The 17,375-nt window shown below is 47.8% G+C and overlaps 2 protein-coding genes across 4 annotated transcripts; both read left to right on the top strand.

The window, feature by feature from the left end:
* The first annotated feature begins 285 nt into the window (after positions 1-285).
* On the top strand, positions 286-3,695 carry MRPL20 (mitochondrial ribosomal protein L20). Its single transcript, XM_079326360.1, has 4 exons — positions 286-468; positions 1,708-1,818; positions 2,588-2,665; positions 3,430-3,695. The coding sequence occupies exons 1-4, from the start codon at positions 382-384 to the stop codon at positions 3,604-3,606; spliced, it is 453 nt and encodes a 150-aa protein (XP_079182486.1). The 5' UTR covers positions 286-381; the 3' UTR covers positions 3,607-3,695.
* A 1,389-nt stretch (positions 3,696-5,084) lies between these two features.
* CCNL2 (cyclin L2) lies at positions 5,085-14,087 on the top strand. 3 transcript variants are annotated; one of them, XM_079326278.1, is made up of 11 exons: positions 5,085-5,410; positions 6,114-6,188; positions 6,447-6,556; positions 6,828-6,948; positions 8,626-8,690; positions 11,385-11,484; positions 11,571-11,675; positions 11,886-12,027; positions 12,701-12,818; positions 12,901-12,993; positions 13,715-14,087. In XM_079326278.1, the coding sequence occupies exons 1-11, from the start codon at positions 5,141-5,143 to the stop codon at positions 14,082-14,084; spliced, it is 1,569 nt and encodes a 522-aa protein (XP_079182404.1). In that variant the 5' UTR covers positions 5,085-5,140; the 3' UTR covers positions 14,085-14,087. The 3 variants fall into 3 exon arrangements, with proteins under 3 accessions (XP_079182404.1, XP_079182406.1, XP_079182405.1); XM_079326280.1 differs by lacking the exons at positions 5,085-5,410; positions 6,114-6,188; positions 6,447-6,556; positions 6,828-6,948; positions 8,626-8,690 and adding an exon at positions 9,415-9,517; XM_079326279.1 differs by lacking the exons at positions 5,085-5,410; positions 6,114-6,188; positions 6,447-6,556; positions 6,828-6,948; positions 8,626-8,690 and adding an exon at positions 10,392-11,029.
* Positions 14,088-17,375: the final 3,288 nt, after the last annotated feature.

The raw sequence follows: 17,375 nt of genomic DNA on the forward strand, positions 1-17,375 counted from the left end.
CCAGGGGAAGGACCGGAGGAAGAACCGGAGGAAAGACCAGGAAGGCTCGGGGGAAGGATCAGAAGAAGGTCCGAAGGAAGCACCGGGAAGTTCAGGGGCAAGACCGGAGGAAGCAGCGGGGGAAGGACGGGGACAGGACCGGAGGAGGCAGAAGGGGCAGGATTGCAGGAAGCACCGGGAAGCTCAGGGGCAGGACCGGAGGAGGCAGAAGGGGCAGGATTGCAGGAAGCACCGGGAAGCTCAGGGGCAGGACCGGAGGAGGCGGCCGCAGCCCGGAGCCGCCCCGGAAGGCGCCGTGCGGTGCCGTGCCGTGTGGTGCTCTGCCGTGCCGTGCCGTGCCGTGCCGTGCCGTGCCGTGCCGTGCCGTGCCGTGCCGCAGCCATGGTGGTGCTGAGCGCGGCGCGCTGGGTGCGCAGCCGGCTCTCGGATCGCTTCTGGAGGGTGCAGGAGGTGCTCAAGTACGCTCGGGTGAGTGCTGGTCACCCCCGGGACACCCCTGGTCACCCCCGGGACACCCCTGGCCACCCCCGGGACACCCCTGGTCACCCTCGGGTCACCCCTGGTCACCCCCGGGTCACTCTGTCCCCGCAGCCCCGGCACTGCCCTGCCTGGTGCGCTGCAGGGTCCCCAAGCCGGGGATGCTCCCGGATCCCTGCATGTGCCCCGGGCCCTCCATCCCTGGATGTGCCCCAGCTCCCGGATCCCTGCATGTGCCCCGGGCCCTCCATCCCTGGATGTGCCCCAGCTCCCGGATCCCTGCATGTGCCCCGGGCCCTCCATCCCTGGAGGTTCCCCAGCTCCTGGACGCCTGGATGTGTCCCGGACTCCCCCATCCCTGGATGTGCCTCAACTCCCGGATCCCTGAGGGTTCCCCATCTCCTGGATCCCTGGATGTTCCCCAGCTCCCAGATCCGTGGATGTGCCCCGGGTTCCCAGATCCCTGGAGATTCCCCAGTTCCTGGATCCCTGGATGTTTCCCAATTCCTGGATCCCTGGATGTTCCCCAGCTCCTGGATCCCTGGATGTTTCCCAATTCCTGGATCCCTGAATGTTCCCCAGCTCCTGGATCCCTGGAGGTTCCCCAGCTCCTGGATCCCTGGATCTTTCCCAGTTCCTGGATCCCTGGATGTTTCCCAATTCCTGGATCCCTGGGGGTTCCCCAGCTCCTGGATCCCTGGATGTTTCCCAATTCCTGGATCCCTGGAGGTTCCCCAGCTCCTGGATCCCTGGATGTTTCCCAATTCCTGGATCCCTGGATGTTTCCCAATTCCTGGATCCCTGGAGGTTCCCCAGCTCCTGGATCCCTGGATGTTTCCCAGTTCCTGGATCCCTGGATGTTCCCCAGCTCCTGGATCCCTGGATGCTCCCCAGGAACCTCTGCTGATCGTGTTTCCTTCTTGCTTTTTCTTTTTCTTTCTTGACCTTGTTCTCAAGTGCATTTTGAAATAGGATTTCTGCTGAAGTTCGAGCTCCTGTGCATGGCTAGGGAAGAATCTTTCTCAAGGGCATCCTAGGTTGTACATATTGCTGGAATACTGAGATAGAAAAAGTTGAAAGAAGTGAGAATATTTTGGTTTTGTAGCACCTAAGCTGCCCCACAGTGCCAGTTATTTCTGGATGCTTTTTCCTCTGGTGTGTTAGGTGGATATCAGAAAACAACAACAAAAAAAATCCCGTTTTTTTGTTGTTTTTTTGGGGTTTTTTCAGCATTTTCGTGGCAGGAAGAACCGCTGCTACAAGCTGGCAGTGAAGAGTGTCCGCAGGGCTTTTGTGAGATCCACCAAGGCCAGGAGGGAGAAGAAGAGATTCCTCAGAGCAGTAAGGAGCAAAATGTTGGGTGGAAACATCAAAATGGGAGCAAGGCAGAAGTGAAACAGCTGCTTTGCTTACTGGGGGGGTTGAAAAGTGGGTGAAAAGTAGGAAAAAGTGGGTGAGAAGTGGGTTAAAAAGTGGGAAAAAGTTGGTGAGAATTGGGTTAAAAAGTGGGAAAAAGTGGGTGAGAAGTGGGTTGAAAAGTAGGAAAAAGTGGGTGAGAAGTGGGTTGAAAAGTGGGTTGAAAAGTAGGAAAAAGTGGGTGAGAAGTGGGTTAAAAAGTGGGTGAAAAGTGGGTGAGAAGTAGGTTGAAAAGTGGGAAAAAGTTGGTGAGAATTGGGTTAAAAAGTGGGAAAAAGTGGGTAAGAAGTGGGTTGAAAAGTGGGTGAAAAGTAGGAAAAAGTGGGTGAGAAGTAGGTTAAAAAGTGGGAAAAAGTGGGTGAGAAGTGGGTTGAAAAGTGGGTGAAAAGTGGGGAAAAGTGGGTGAGAAGTGGGTTGAAAAGTGGGTTGAAAAGTAGGAAAAAGTGCGTGAGAAGTGGGGAAAAGTGGGTCAAAAGTAGGTTGAAAAGTGGGTGAAAAGTAGGAAAAAGTGTGTGAAAAATAGGACTTTAGGGCAGCATTTTCCTGGCTCATTTTCCCATGGTCCATTCCATCTCAGGATATTCCATGATCCTATGAAAATGTTATATTTAGCAAGTGTGAACAGACCAGCGTGGCAAAATCTTTGCTTTTTAAAGTATTTTGTTGTGCAGTATATTAATTTTTGCACCTTCAGCTCTGGATCACAAGGATTGAAGCAGCTTCCCTTGAACATGGTTTGAAGTACCCAGCCTTCATCAGCAACCTGCTCAAGGTGAGGATGTGGCTGGGAGGATAATTAGTTACTAATTAGAGTGATGAAAGGCCTTCTGCTTGTGAAAGCAGCTTTGTCCAATTCAGGGACTCAATTCTGCCCTAAATTTATGGATTATTCCCTTTTAATCATGGTGAATATTGTGGTTCTACTTCGTGTTCTGTTCCCAAAACTTAGGAATGAGATTTAGAAAATGCTTTTTTGAGGGGATTCAGTGATAGCTGCTTTTCCTTTTACTACAAGAAATTTAAAAATACAAAGCTTGGATTAGCAAAAAGCCCAAAAACCTAAGAAATCCTTATTATTTTCACTATAAGTGTAATTTGGTGAAGGTGGAGAGTGCAGAGATTTGGTGCCATTGTCCCTTGTTTTTAAAACACGCTGGAAATTTATTTCAATTTGTTGATTTAATTTGTTCAAGCTGAAACAGATACCATGGATTCAGAGATTTTTCTTCAGTTCTTGGTTTCTACCAGAAAAATATTTAGAGAAAGTCAATTAATAATTTTTATATGGTGTGTTAATGAGACATCCATGACCAGGGAGTGTCTGTGAGTCTTTAACAGCTCCAAATTACACAGGGGAAAAAAAAAAAAAGTTAATCTGCTTTAAGACCTCAGGTCTTAAGAGTATTTAATGACACTTAATGAAGAGTGTTTACATAAACAGTGAAGAATGTTCATTATATTTAATAAAAAGAGATTAAACATAGCAGTGTTATTCCTAAAAATCCTTAACCAGTATTTTTTTTTTTTTGCATTTAGTCCCAGGTGGAGCTGAACAGGAAAGTTTTGGCTGATTTGGCTATTTATGAACCAAAGACATTCAAATCCTTGGCAGCTTTAGCCCAGAGGAGGAGGCAGGAAGGATTCCTGGCTGCCCTGGGAGATGGAAAAGAGCCAGAGGGAATATTTTCACGAATTGTGCATCACAATTATTGATCTCAAAGTTTGGGGGATGTGTTTTAAAATCAGGGGTTGGATTGGGAGGCAAACCTGCCTTGGGAGTGCTGCTGAAATGGAAATTGTGGTGTGGGTGTGAAGTTTCTCCTTGTTGGATTTTTAATTTTTTTTTCCCCTGTGTTGTTGTCGTTGAAAGCTGTGAAATTAAAAGTACATTTCAAGGTTAGCAGTCAGCCATAAATAAAGGCTTAATAAAGGTGTTTTTTTGGTAATTGTTACTAGAAAAAAAAAAACCAATTTGTGTGGTGAATTCTGCTGGGGTGGGGAGGAGATGCTGAGCCTCACACATTGACTCTGTTAAAAACACATAGTTTGTACTTTTAAGGACAATAAAGACATTTTTATTGCTAACTGCTATGAGGAAACAATTTGTGTTAATTTTGGCACTTTATTGGGAAAATGCAGGATGTCAACCCTCACATAGTCCCTCTGTTAAGGACACACATAAAAACTTAATAAATGCAATTTTTTATATAATTTATGTGGAGAAACAAATTTTTGTGGTGAGTTCTGTGTGAAGGACATTCATAGCCTGAAATTGATAATAAATTTATTTTTGTTGATAACTGCTAAGGGGGAAACCATTTGTCTGGTGAAATTCTAGCCAGGTTGGGTTTAATATATAAATTATAAATGAGAAAGTCTTGATATTCAGCAAAATTTAGATTGGTTTATTTTATATAGACAGAGCAATCCTCTAGGTCCATGTTCTTTTCTTATTTTAAGCATTCTAGTTTATACAAACTCCAAAACTTCTATGATTAACACGGATCATTTATCAATTATCACAACCCCAAGTTAAGCACGCACATTATTTTTACGGAGTTAATGAATAATTTAAGTGGGTAAATTCTGCGTTCCGCCCCCCTCACGCAGAGATGGGGAGCGGTACCTCAGCCCTCAGACACGAACGTGGGTGAGCCCCAAATTAGAACACACATAGTTTGTTTTTTTACGGATTTAATTAATATATTTAACAGGTTAAACTCAGCGAGAGATGGGGAGGGGTATGTCAGCCTCAGACACGAACGTCGCTGGGCCCCAAATTAGAACACACATAGTCTGTTCCCAAGTTAAGCACACACAGAGTCTGGTTTTTTACGGATTTAACGAATATATTTAACAGATTAAACTCGGCGTTCCGCCCCACTCACACCGAGATGGGGAGGGGTATGTCAGCCCTCAGACACGAATGTCGGTAAGCCCCAAATAAGAACATACATAGTTTGTTTTTTTACGGATTTAATGAATATATTTAACAGGTTAAACTCGGCGTTCCGCCCCCCTCACGCCGTGTCCCAGGTCAGCCCCGCTCTGAGGGCGCCGCGGCCCCGCCCTGTGCGCATTCCCGGCCGATGCGTCACCGCGCGCGCGGCCCGGGTGGCGTCCTACGTCACGTCCTCTCAGCCAATCAGCGGGCGCGCCCCGGCCGCTCTCCACCAATCAGCGGCGGGCGGATGCGGTGTAGGGGGGAAGGAGAAGGAGCGCGCAGCCAGCGAGGCGGCGGCACAAAATGGCGGCGGCGGCGGGAGGCGGCGGCCCCGCGGGCCCTCAGGCGGCCGGCGCGGCTCCCGCTCCGGTACCGGGTCCCGGCGCGGTGCTGATCGGTGACCGGCTCTACTCGGGCGTGCTGATTACCTTAGAGAACTGCCTGCTGCCCGAGCACACGCTGCGCTTCACGCCGTCCATGAGCAGCGGCCTGGACCCCGACACCGAGACCGAGCTGCGCGTCACGGGCTGCGAGCTGATCCAGGCGGCCGGGATCCTGCTGCGGCTGCCGCAGGTGGGGACTCAGCGGGGTTTAACCGCGGTTTAACCGGGATTTTTCTTTGTGCTGGCCCGGTCACGGGCTCGGGGCTCGTTCCGCCCCCGCGCCAGGATCGGCGATTTTGCCAAGGCGGATTTGTCAGGGCCGGGTTTTGTTTCCTGGAGAAACAACCAAACAAAAACAACCTCGTTGCTCTCTGAGCGTAAAAGTTTCCACGCTAACGAGGTTTAACATATGCAAAGTTTCTACGCTAGCGAGGTTTAACATATGCAAAGTTTCCACGCTAACGAGGTTTAACATATGCAAATCGTGGCGCTATTAGATTTCCCCTCCCCTTTCTTATTTTTTTTTTTTCTGGCCTACTTTCATAACTTTCCATTTTATTTCGTTCTTTTTTGTTTTTCCTTTTATTTTCTATAGTTTAATCAACTGGGTACGTATTTTCGCATTTTTTATGTAAAAGAAAAATTATGTCAAATAAAATTAATTGAAAAGAAAAATTATGTAAAAGAAAAGAAAATTTGCTGCCTGTATTTGACTTGTGGCAGTATTTAAAGTATTGATAATTTAATTACTTAATTAGCAATTCCAGTTTTTTTAGATACCATCGAACTTCCTCCCATGCTTAATTAATCTTCTGGGTCTTAAATCTATTAAAATTTCTTTTTGGAATTAGTAGTTTTATTCATGCCTGTTTTGATTTTCTCTATTTTTTTAGGTGGCTATGGCTACAGGACAGGTGCTATTCCAGAGGTTTTTTTATACCAAGTCTTTTGTGAAGCATTCCATGGAGGTAAGAAGGCATTAAATGACATTTGTTGCCATTTTTATCCTCTGATCACTCTTGTGATCAGTGTTAGGAACTAGTTTAAAGATCACAGTTATAAAGAGGTGCTATTTAATAATGATTTTAATCAGATATTTTGAATTTTTTTGTTTTACCAATTTATTTTTTTCCTTGTTATCTTTCCTTAAGCTGTTGGAGGAGCTCAATTCTTGAAGTGGAGCTGATGTATTATATAAAATAATGGATTTTGTGGTTGTTTTTCAGCATGTATCCATGGCCTGTGTCCATCTGGCATCCAAAATTGAGGAGGCTCCCAGACGGATTCGGGACGTGATCAACGTGTTCCATCGCCTCAGACACCTGAGGGAGAAAAAGTGAGCTGCAAATTCAGAATAATCTCAATTATCTGTTGATAATAATCTCAATTATCCGTTATATTTTAATTTTTAAACTTCACAACAGCATCATTCCCTGTTTCATAAATCAGGAAATGTTTCAAACCTCGTCAAGTGACGTGTTGTGTTTTTAATAAATAAATATTTTTGATGGTGTAAAGAATGATATATATTTTTTTTAATTTGTACACAATTCAACCTGAGTTTCCTTCAAGATGATCACCTTGTGGGTTTGACCTTGTCTTTGCAGAAAACCTGTGCCTCTAATATTGGATCAAGAATATGTGAACTTGAAGAATCAAATAATAAAGGCAGAAAGAAGAGTGTTGAAGGAGTTGGGATTTTGTGTTCATGTGAAGCACCCTCATAAGGTTTGTACTTTATAAATTCACTCTCTGACCAATGTTCCTGTCAAGCTTTGAGGAGCCTGCCTGGAAGCTCTGTGGACTGCACATTAATCAGTGAATTCACTGAGATTAGTTTCTTACCATCCTGATGTTTTCTTTCTCATTTAAGAGACTCTTACTAATTGTTCTGGTATCAACGCAGAGGTGGCTGCAGGTGCTCTGTATTCCTGGAAGGCAAATTGGATCAGTAGGTGGCTTTGGTGGTGGAAAAACATCACCTGGACTAAAATCCCCAAGCAGGGAGGAGTTTGGAGGCCTGGGGATGTGCTGATCACTCCTGGTGGGAAAAACTCTTGCTTGGAGTGTGTTAAAACCAGGCTCAGGCTTGGCTAGAGATGAGACAAGGCTCAGTATTAACAAGTGTCAGAGTGGATGATACTTGAAAGATGCAATTATCTCAAATGTTTAAATTGTGCCTTAACTGGTGAAAGAACTTCTGTTTGTGGGCCAACACAATTGGGGATCTTGCTCTTTTCTCCTCTAAAAATCTCCTGTTCAGAGCCTTCTTTTTGAGCTTCTTGACATCCAGAATTTCCTTTTGTCATCCACCCCTGAGGGCAGCTGTAGTTTGTTAATTGGGGTGAATTTTGCCATTATTCTTCCTCTCTGCAGCCTTGTTTTCCTTCCAAACCCAAGGAAAAAACCCTCAGAACTGAACAAACCATGGCACAGTGTTAGGTCTGTTCTCTGCAAGCACTGCCAACTTCCCTCACTGCTGATTGCTGTGAGCAGCTTTTTCCTCCTGGGCTGCAGCTAAAAAAGGAATTGTGAGATGTGTAGGAGAACAAAACCAATCCACCAAATTCCTAAATCAAAACCAATCCACCAAATCCCTAAATCAAAACCAATCCATCAAATCCCTAAATCAAAACCAATCCATCAAATCCCTAAATCAAAACCAATCCATCAAATCCCTAAATCAAAACCAATCCACCAAATCCCTAAATCAAAACCAATCCACCGAATCCCTAAATCAAAACCAATCCACCGAATCCCTAAATCAAAACCAATCCACCGAATCCCTAAATCAAAACCAATCCACCGAATCCCTAAATCAAAACCAATCCACAGAATCCCTAAATCAAAACCAATCCACAGAATCCCTAAATCAAAACCAATCCACAGAATCCCTAAATCAAAACCAATCCACAGAATCCCTAAATCAAAACCAATCCACAGAATCCCTAAATCAAAACCAATCCACAGAATCCCTAAATCAAAACCAATCCACAGAATCCCTAAATCAAAACCAATCCACAGAATCCCTAAATCAAAACCAATCCACAGAATCCCTAAATCAAAACCAACCCACACAATCCCTAAATCAAAACCAATCCACACAATCCCTAAATCAAAACCAATCCACCAAATCCCTAAATCAAAACCAATCCACACAATCCCTAAATCAAAACCAATCCACACAATCCCTAAATCAAAACCAATCCACAGAATCCCTAAATCAAAGCCAGGTGAAGACAAGGCCTGGCTAAGTAGCAGGACAGGAGTTCAGAGCTGGAGTGGATGGTGCAAACACTCCATGTGGAGTGTTGTAGGATCACAGGAGCCTCATGGATGTCCCTCTGAAATAAGCAGGTGGCTCTCCAGATGCTTGTTAATAACTCAATAACCCATATCTTCCAGATAATCGTTATGTACCTTCAGGTATTAGAATGTGAACGTAACCAACACCTGGTCCAGACCTCATGGTAAGTTGATTTTCTTTGTTCTAAGAGACCAGAAGGGGCAGTAGCAGAAATATGTCACTTGAGGCACTGGGCAGCATTGCTCAGCAGTGCTTGGGGTCACCCCAGACAGCCCCAAACTGCTCCCCAAATGTTGAGTGGCCTCTTAAGTTGGAGGCAGTGTTTTAATGGTAAGGTAGCTTTCCACCCTGACTTCTCACTTCCCTCCTCTCTGCTCTCACTTTCCAGCTGAAGGGAAAAGGTTGGGTGGGTTTAGAGTTGTTCCCTTGGGTTCTTCTTCAGGGAAAAGTTGGGTGTAATTCAAGTTTGTTCCCAGTGCTGGGAAATGGCTTTTCCCAGGGCCTGAGCTTGATTCCAGGTGGATCAAAACCTCAGCACAGATAAATTTCTTTTATCTATGTGGAAAATGCAAGATGTCAGCTTCTAAGACTGGATAGATGGATAGCCTGGATTCATATATGCCAAGAAATGTTTTCTGCCTTATTACTCTCATTTAATAAATATTCACTCAGGGGTGGGAAGCTTCTGTAAAATCCCACACCTTAAACTTTTACCAAATGCTGCTTTTTAATGGTCTTAAAAAAAAAAAACCAAAAAAAACCAACACCTTTAGTAAATCCAAAGACCATATTTCTGCTGACTGAACTGTCTGGTACTGTGAGCTGTGTGTAGAGAACCAGTTTTGACTTTTCTTTTCTGTACTCTTTTGATCAAAGGGTAGCCTCTGAGGGTAAGTGACTAAGACTTCTCCTCTGCTGCCCATGGTGCAGGGATAGCTGCCATCTTCAGTCAACCCAAAGCTCTCCCAAGAGAAGGCTGGCTCTAGACAGGTGGTATATACATGATAGTAGAGTAACTGGCCAACTGCTTCTTGTGCTTTTATTTTATTTATTTTTTTATTTTTTTTACTCTGCGTTTTTTGATTGTTTGGATTGTTTGATAACCTGAGCGTTGTTCTGAAATGTTATTTTTTTTTTTTTTAATCTTTTCTCTTTAATTGTTATAATGTGATGTGGTTCTTATATGATAAAGGTGGGGTGTTTTAATCTTAAAAAGGGATGAATTAACAACAACAAAAATGAATAGTTTCTATTTGTAAACTGTGAAGCTTGGAGACAAAATGTGATCTTTAGAGGCACTTCCCAGAAGCATTGCATGGAGCAGTGGAAGGGAGTTCTGCACTGCCAGGAATGTGCTGGTTATGGAAGGAGGGGAGGGAGGGAATTCTCTCACTTGAGAAAGGGGTCAGATGTTACAATAACACATCTGTGTGCTGTTTGTTGCTTCCAGTACCCAAAAACTGGTGGGTGTCCAGTATAATTGGTTTTTGAAATGTGCATTTTTACAACGTGACCTTTTTTTAAACTATTGTGACAAGGATTCACTTCCTCCTGTGTCTGGCTGAGCCCACAGGGAAGATGAGCAGAGGCCAGTTTGGAAGCTGGCATGATCCTCAATTGGGCAAATCAGAAAATAAAAAAAACCTTTGTAGCTTCCAGTTGTTCAAATTCCCCCTTTTCTTTATCACTTCTTTAACCAAAAGATTTGTGCTCCCTTTGTAAAAGGACAAGAACAGGTTTGGAAATTCCTTTCTCCCAAAAAGATGAACTGATGGTCAGTGTTGCTTTTTTGGGGCAGCAGTTGCTGTTTGTGTAAACAATAATTGAGGAGAGTTGGGAATTCCTGGAATTCCAATTCCTCCTCTCTGTTCTGTGGTCTCTGCTTTGGATATCTTGGGGGTCAGTGAATCCTTGTATACTGGGTACCCACATGGTTTAGTTATCACTTCAAAGTATTCTTTTAAGGACTTTTATTATGTTTGGTTTTAGTTTTTCTCCATCCTGATATTTTATTGCCATATGTGCTCCAAGTCTAGATCTTCTAAAGCACATCAGCTGACAGATTCACAGGAATTTACTTTGTATATTTAAGATTTAACAACATAATGTTTAACTGTACTGACTGGAATATGTGCAATATTTTACAGTTTTCTCATTCTGTGAATATTCATTTTAAGCAACCTTACTGAAATGGGACAATTTGGAAACCTTATTTCATGTGCCAAAGAGGAGATCTGCCTGAATACTGACTTTTCTCCAGAACTGCTCTTCCCAAACACCCTGATTTCTCCCATGGCTGACTTTTTGCATCAAAAAGAATTCTGTTCTGGATGGAAATGGACCCTTGAATCCCACTGGGAGTTGACCTGTGCTGAAGAGGACTCTGCATTTCATGGGAGAACTGCTCCAGGAGCTGCAGCTTTTGCCAGAAACCTGGTTCTGCCCTATTGCAGGGGAATTTGTCAACCTAAAATTCTCTAACTGAGTATTTCTGAGCACACTGTATGTTGTCTTGATGAAAAGAACTTGTTTATTGCATGAGAGCAGGCCAGTAGAGATCCAGCAGCAAAAGTGAAGTTAAAATTGGTTCTCTTCTCACCACTGAATTTTCAGCAGTCAGACTTTTTCTGTCACACCTCCCTCCCCTTGAGGGATTTATTTTAATTATTTCTTTTAGTAAAATCATTCAGCTTCTCTTTAGATTTCCAGGAATATAGTGTTGAAGCCTAGTAACTGAATGCAGAAAGAAATAGGCATAGTAGAAATAAAACCAAATCAAAAACCCCAAAAAAAAAGAATCCCAGAGAACTTTGAGAACTTTGCAGTCCTTGCAACCTCCTGCTCTCCTGTTTTTCAGGAACTACATGAACGACAGCCTGAGAACAGATGTCTTTGTGAGGTTCCAGCCAGAAAGCATTGCCTGTGCCTGCATTTACCTGGCAGCCAGGACACTGGAGGTGAGCCACACTTCATGGATTTGGAGTTTTTTCAAAGGGTTTTAACAGCAGGAGAAATCTGAGCTTTGTCTCTCTCTCCTTTTTAGATCCCACTTCCAAATCGCCCACATTGGTTTTTACTGTTTGGAGCGACTGAGGAAGAAATTCAAGAAATCTGCTTAAAAATCTTACAGCTCTACACAAGGAAAAAGGTTTGTTGGTTTCTTTTTTTTTTTTTTTTCATGTTGGGAGCTCTCAGTAAAAGCTGCAGCTCAGAGCAGAATTGGTTTGAAACCACAGCTGCAAGCCTGGAAGTGAACAAAGAGCAGTCACTGTCTGGAACTCCTGGATTTTCATTCCCCTCCCTGAGAGTGAGTAACCAGGAAATTCAGTTCTCACAAGCAGTGCTCCTGTGTTCACAGGTGGATTTATCTGATCTGGAAAGTAAAATAGAAAAGAAGAAATTGGCTATTGAAGAGGCAAAAGCACAAGCTAAAGGTCTGGTACCTGAGGGAGTTCAGAGTTTGGATAACACATCGGGATTTTCCCCCATCCCAAAAAATGGTAAATAGTGGATAACTAATTTTTAATAACTCTTTCACATCTTTCATGTATATTTACCCTTTTGGGAAGGATTTACAAGTGTGGTTTGGGGTTTGTTGGGGATTTTTTTTTTAAGATGGCTTCTAGCACTACTCAACTGGCAGGTTTTAAATAGCATTGTAACTTTGTGATTCCTTGAATCAGATAAAAGCTAAAATCAAATTAGTCTGAAATTAAGACTAGTTTAAACCCATATAGGCCAGAGACCTGCTTTTATGTGGGTTTGGCAGTAAACTCAAATCCTTGCCACTGGCATGTTGTGCTGAAGTAATATTGAAGCAGAGATGCTCTGGCAGGGGTGGAAACATTTTGGGATGCTGGGTGTGGAATTAGTTGGTTGAAAGTTTCCAGTCTGGTGCAGGTCTCACCTAGAAGACAACATTCACCATCTTCTTGCCCAGTTTACCTTTCAAACAATGCTGAATAATTGGCAAGGAAAGGAGGGAGGTTTTCTGCCTTTTCTTGCAGTTACTTCAATACTTTGGCAGAAATGTTTCAGATGAATTTCTGCCTCCTGTGAACTTGTTGAGATCTGCACAGCTCTGCAGCTCTGCTTGGTGCAGGCATGGGGTGAGGAGAGGCTCCAGTCCTGGCAGGTACTTTCCAAAGAGGTAACAAAAGCTTCTTCTTGCAGAGTCTCCAAAAGAGGTTAAAGGAAATAAACCTTCCCCACTACCTGTGCAGGCCATGAAGAATGCTAAGAGGAAAACAGAGGGAGCCAAGAGAACCAGCTCCAACAGCCCAGTAAATGGGTAAGATTTGAGAAACAAGCAGCTGATTTTTCTCCCATGATTACCTGAAACAACATAACTGAGTGTTCATTGTCTGTGGCAGTGTCCAGAAAGGGAGAGAGAGCAGAAGTCGAAGTGGAAGCAGAGATCAGAGTTACTCGAGGTCTGCATCGAGGTCTGCATCCCCTAAGCACAGGTAGGGTGAGCTCCCAGCAGCCCTCTGGGGCTTTTTTTCCCCCCCCCCCAGGAGCCAAGTGGGGTTTTTCCCCCCCCCAGGAGCCAAGTGGGGTTTTTTTTTTCCCCCCAGGAGCCAAGTGAGGTTTTTTTTCCCCCCAGGAGCCGAGTGGGTTTTTTTCCCCCCTCAGGAGCCAAGTAGGGTTTTTTCCCCCCAGGAGCCAAGTGGGGTTTTTTTTTTGCCCCCAGGAGCCAAGTGGGGTTTTTTTTTTTGCCCCCAGGAGCCAAGTGGGTTTTTTTTTTTTTCCCCCCAGGAGCCAAGTGGGTTTTTTTTTTTCCCCCCAGGAGCTGAGTGGGTTTTTCTCCCCCCCACAAGAGCCGAGTGGGTTTTTTTTTCCCCCTCAGGAGCCAAGTGGGGTTTTTCCCCCCCAGGAGCCAAGTGGGGTTTTTCCCCTCCAGGAGCCGAGTGAGTTTGCCCCCTGCAGTTTCCCCTTTCCCAGTGCCAGCTTTGCTGGTTGCTCCCCAGGAGGCTGAGGAGCCCCAGCAGTGTGTGCTGTTGAACTCCAGAGTAACTCCAAGTGTGAGTACTCACCATAACCAAAGCTGAAGAACGGGATAAAAGCTCCTAAAACCCAATACTTTGACAGCAGCCAGATGGAAGTTTAGGACACGAGCTCAGTTTCCACAAGGCACTGAGCAGCAGAGTGAGGTTGCTAAGATCGTTCTGTGTCCTTTGCTCGCAGGAAGAGCGAGAGCTGCTCCACGTCCAGCGGCTCCAAGTCTCCGAGCCGCTCGCGCAGCCGCAGCGACTCTCCCCCGCGGCAGCTGCACCGCGGCGCCGCCTGCAAGGGCTCCAAGGCGCGGGGCTGCAGGAAGCCCCGGGACTGCAAGTACCCGGCGCACAGGGTGCGCAGATCGCGCTCCCGCAGCTCCTCGCGCTCCCGCAGCCGCTCCCGCGAGCGCTCCGGCAAGTACAAGAAGAAGAGTCACTACTACAGGAACCACCGGCACGAGCGCTCGCGCTCCTACGAGCGCGGAGGGCACCGCTACGAGAGGGACAGGGACAGAGAGAGGGACAGGGAGCACGCGGGGCACAGCCGGCACCGCCGCTGAGAGCTGGGCACGGCCACGGAGAGAGCACCTGAGCATGGCCATGGAGAGAGCTGGGCACAGAGAGAGCACCTGGGCACGGCCATGGAGAGAGCACCTGGGCACAGAGAGCACCTGGGCACACCTGGGCACGGCCATGGAGAGCACCTGGGCACGGCCATGGAGAGCACCTGGGCACGGCCATGGAGAGAGCTGGGCACAGAGAGAGCACATGGGCATACCTGGGCACGGCCACGGAGAGCACCTGAGCATGGCCATGGAGAGAGCTGGGCACAGAGAGAGCACCTGGGCATGGCCATGGAGAGAGCACCTGGGCACGGCCATGGAGAGAGCTGGGCACAGAGAGAGCTCCTGGGCACACCTGGGCATGACCACGGAGAGCACCTGGGCACAGAGAGCACCTGGGCACGGCCACAGAGAGAGCTGGGCACACAGAGAGCACCTGGGCACACCTGGGCACGGCCACAGAGAGAGCTGGGCACAGAGAGCACCTGGGCACGGCCATGGAGAGCACGGAGGGCACAGCCAGCACAGCCACTGAGGGCACCTGGGCACTGGCACTGAAAGAGCTGTGCAGAGAGAGCACCTGGGCACAGCCACTGACAGCTCCTGGGTACAGCTGGCACAGCCCCAGAGAGCACTGGGCACAGCTGGCACAGCCCCAGAGAGCACCTGGGCACAGCCCCAGAGAGCACTGGGCACAGCCCCAGAGAGCACTGGGCACAGCCCCAGAGAGCACTGGGCACAGCCCCAGAGAGCACTGGGCACAGCTGGCACTGCCACTGAGAGACCCAGGCACTGCCAGCACCATGGGCACAGCTGGCACTGCCGCTGAGCTGGGCTGCTGCAGCGGGGAGAATTCCTGCTGTGAGCCTCAGGTTGCTCCCAGGGGGAATTCCTGCTGGTGAGCTCCCCTCAGGGCTGCTTCCCTCAGGAATTCCTGCCTCTGGCACCACTGGTGAAACCAATTCTGCTTCACTCAGGATTCTCTCTGCCAGCAGAGCTCCCTCCCCATGGCTTGTGCAGTACCAGGGCTCATCCTGGCTGGAGCCATGTTCTGCCAGCAGTTTGTACTCTCCATTAATCCAGAGGAAAGGCTGGCAGGGTGGGAGGTGGTGTCAGGAGTGTCCTGTGCTGTGCTGGCACTGTCACTGTCACCCTCACCTGGTGCTCCTGTCCTGCTCTTCAGTGGTTTCCATCCCCCAGAGCAGTGCAGTGTTGGGGACTCCAGTCCTGCAGGCAGCAGCTCTGTGCCCAGTCCCCCCTGGGGATGCTGTGCCCAGTCCCTGGGGATGGTGTGCCCAGTCCCTTGGGATGCTGTGCCCAGTCCCTGGGGATGCTGTGCCCAGTCCCTGGGGATGCTGTGCCCAGTCCCCGGGGATGGTGTGCCCAGTCCCCCCTGGGATGCTGTGCCCAGTCCCCCCTGGGATGCTGTGCCCAGTCCCCCCTGGGGATGCTGTGCCCAGTCCCCGGGGATGCTGTGCCCAGTCCCCGGGGATGCTGTGCCCAGTCCCCCCTGGGGATGCTGTGCCCAGTCCCCCTGGGGATGCTGTGCCCAGTCCCTTGGGATGCTGTGCCCAGTCCCTGGGGATGCTGTGCCCAGTCCCCGGGGATGGTGTGCCCAGTCCCCCCTGGGATGCTGTGCCCAGTCCCCCCTGGGATGCTGTGCCCAGTCCCCCCTGGGGATGCTGTGCCCAGTCCCCGGGGATGCTGTGCCCAGTCCCCGGGGATGCTGTGCCCAGTCCCCCCTGGGGATGCTGTGCCCAGTCCCCCTGGGGATGCTGTGCCCAGTCCCTGGGGATGCTGTGCCCTGTCCCCCCTGGGATGCTGTGCCCAGTCCCCCCTGGGGATGCTGTGCCCAGTCCCCCTGGGGATGCTGTGCCCAGTCCCCCCTGGGATGCTGTGCCCAGTCCCTGGGGATGCTGTGCCCAGTCCCCGGGGATGCTGTGCCCAGTCCCCCCTGGGGATGCTGTGCCCAGTCCCCCTGGGGATGCTGTGCCCAGTCCCCCTGGGGATGCTGTGCCCAGTCCCCCCTGGGATGCTGTGCCCAGTCCCTTGGGATGCTGTGCCCAGTCCCCCCTGGGATGCTGTGCCCAGTCCCCCCTGGGATGCTGTGCCCAGTCCCCCCTGGGATGCTGTGCCCAGTCCCCCCCTGGGATGCTGTGCCCAGTCCCTTGGGATGCTGTGCCCAGTCCCCCCTGGGATGCTGTGCCCAGTCCCTTGGGATGCTGTGCCCAGTCCCCCCCTGGGATGCTGTGCCCAGTCCCTTGGGATGCTGTGCCCAGTCCCTGGGGATGCTGTGCCCAGTCCCCCCTGGGATGCTGTGCCCAGTCCCTGGGAAGCTGTGCCCAGTCCCTTGGGATGCTGTGCCCAGTCCCTGGGGATGCTGTGCCCAGTCCCTTGGGATGCTGTGCCCAGCAGTTCTTCCCTGTGGAACTGGAAAGCTCCTCAGCCCCCTGGGAGTGCTTTGGTGCTAACAACACCCTCTTTTCATACTGGCTCAATGATGTTGTACAGGTGGGAGGTGACTTTTTTTAGACCTGTTGCCTATATTAGGTTCTCTGTGTATATATATATTTTGCAGTGTTACAGTACAGTATGGGAAAATGGCCTTCCCAGCCTTTACACTTTACCCACAATGTAAATAAGCATTGTTTAATACAGGTGAAGATATATACAGAAAATTCAAAACTTGAATTCTATCAAAAAAAAAAAAAAAGGACTTGTGTAGAAAATTCTGATAAATGTGAAAGTATTTAGCTCTGTGCATTGAGAGTAGTATATTTTTATCTGTGCAATGCTGTGTGCAGGCCACCAGCTCAGAAGACTTTTCCTTTATATCCATTTGAAGTGGTTGAAAATTCTTTACTCAGGATCTTTGACAGAAGAACTGGTAGTTTGTCAGTCTGCATGCTTGATGAACAGAGCATTTAAAAACCAATTAGCAGAGCCCCACAGCCCAGTAGTATCAGTTCTAGTGGTATATCTGAGCTGTTACTCTCATGCTCCCTCATTTCATTAAAGTATTTGATTTTCTATTACATTCACTTGAGAGTAATTTCTTATGAGCCTTCACCACTTGTGCCTACTCATAAAGAAGAAAATTGGTGCAAAATGAAGAGATTTTCAAACTGTAGTAGATGCAAGACTTGGTTTTCAATCCCCATTCCCTTAAAGGCAGGAATCAAACAGCAAATCCCCCAATCCATAAAGATTTGAGGTGGGAAGTGCATTTCTCTGACTTCAGGAGCTGAGTTTGAGCTGGGATTGAAATCTGGAGGTTGCAGAGCTCAG

The sequence above is a fragment of the Erithacus rubecula genome (genome assembly GCF_903797595.1).
Source record: "Erithacus rubecula genome assembly, chromosome: 24".
Taxonomy (NCBI): Eukaryota; Metazoa; Chordata; class Aves; order Passeriformes; family Muscicapidae; genus Erithacus; species Erithacus rubecula.

Coding starts and splice junctions, on each gene's coding strand:
- MRPL20 (XM_079326360.1), top strand. CDS start 382: ATGGTGGTGCTGAGCGCGGCGCGCTGGGTGCGCAGCCGGCTCTCGGAT. Junction 1,819..2,587: donor AGAAGAGATTCCTCAGAGCA/GTAAGGAGCAAA, acceptor TTGCACCTTCAG/CTCTGGATCACAAGGATTGA. Junction 2,666..3,429: donor TCATCAGCAACCTGCTCAAG/GTGAGGATGTGG, acceptor TTTTGCATTTAG/TCCCAGGTGGAGCTGAACAG.
- CCNL2 (XM_079326278.1), top strand. CDS start 5,141: ATGGCGGCGGCGGCGGGAGGCGGCGGCCCCGCGGGCCCTCAGGCGGCC. Junction 6,557..6,827: donor AGACACCTGAGGGAGAAAAA/GTGAGCTGCAAA, acceptor TTGTCTTTGCAG/AAAACCTGTGCCTCTAATAT. Junction 12,994..13,714: donor TCTGCATCCCCTAAGCACAG/GTAGGGTGAGCT, acceptor CTTTGCTCGCAG/GAAGAGCGAGAGCTGCTCCA.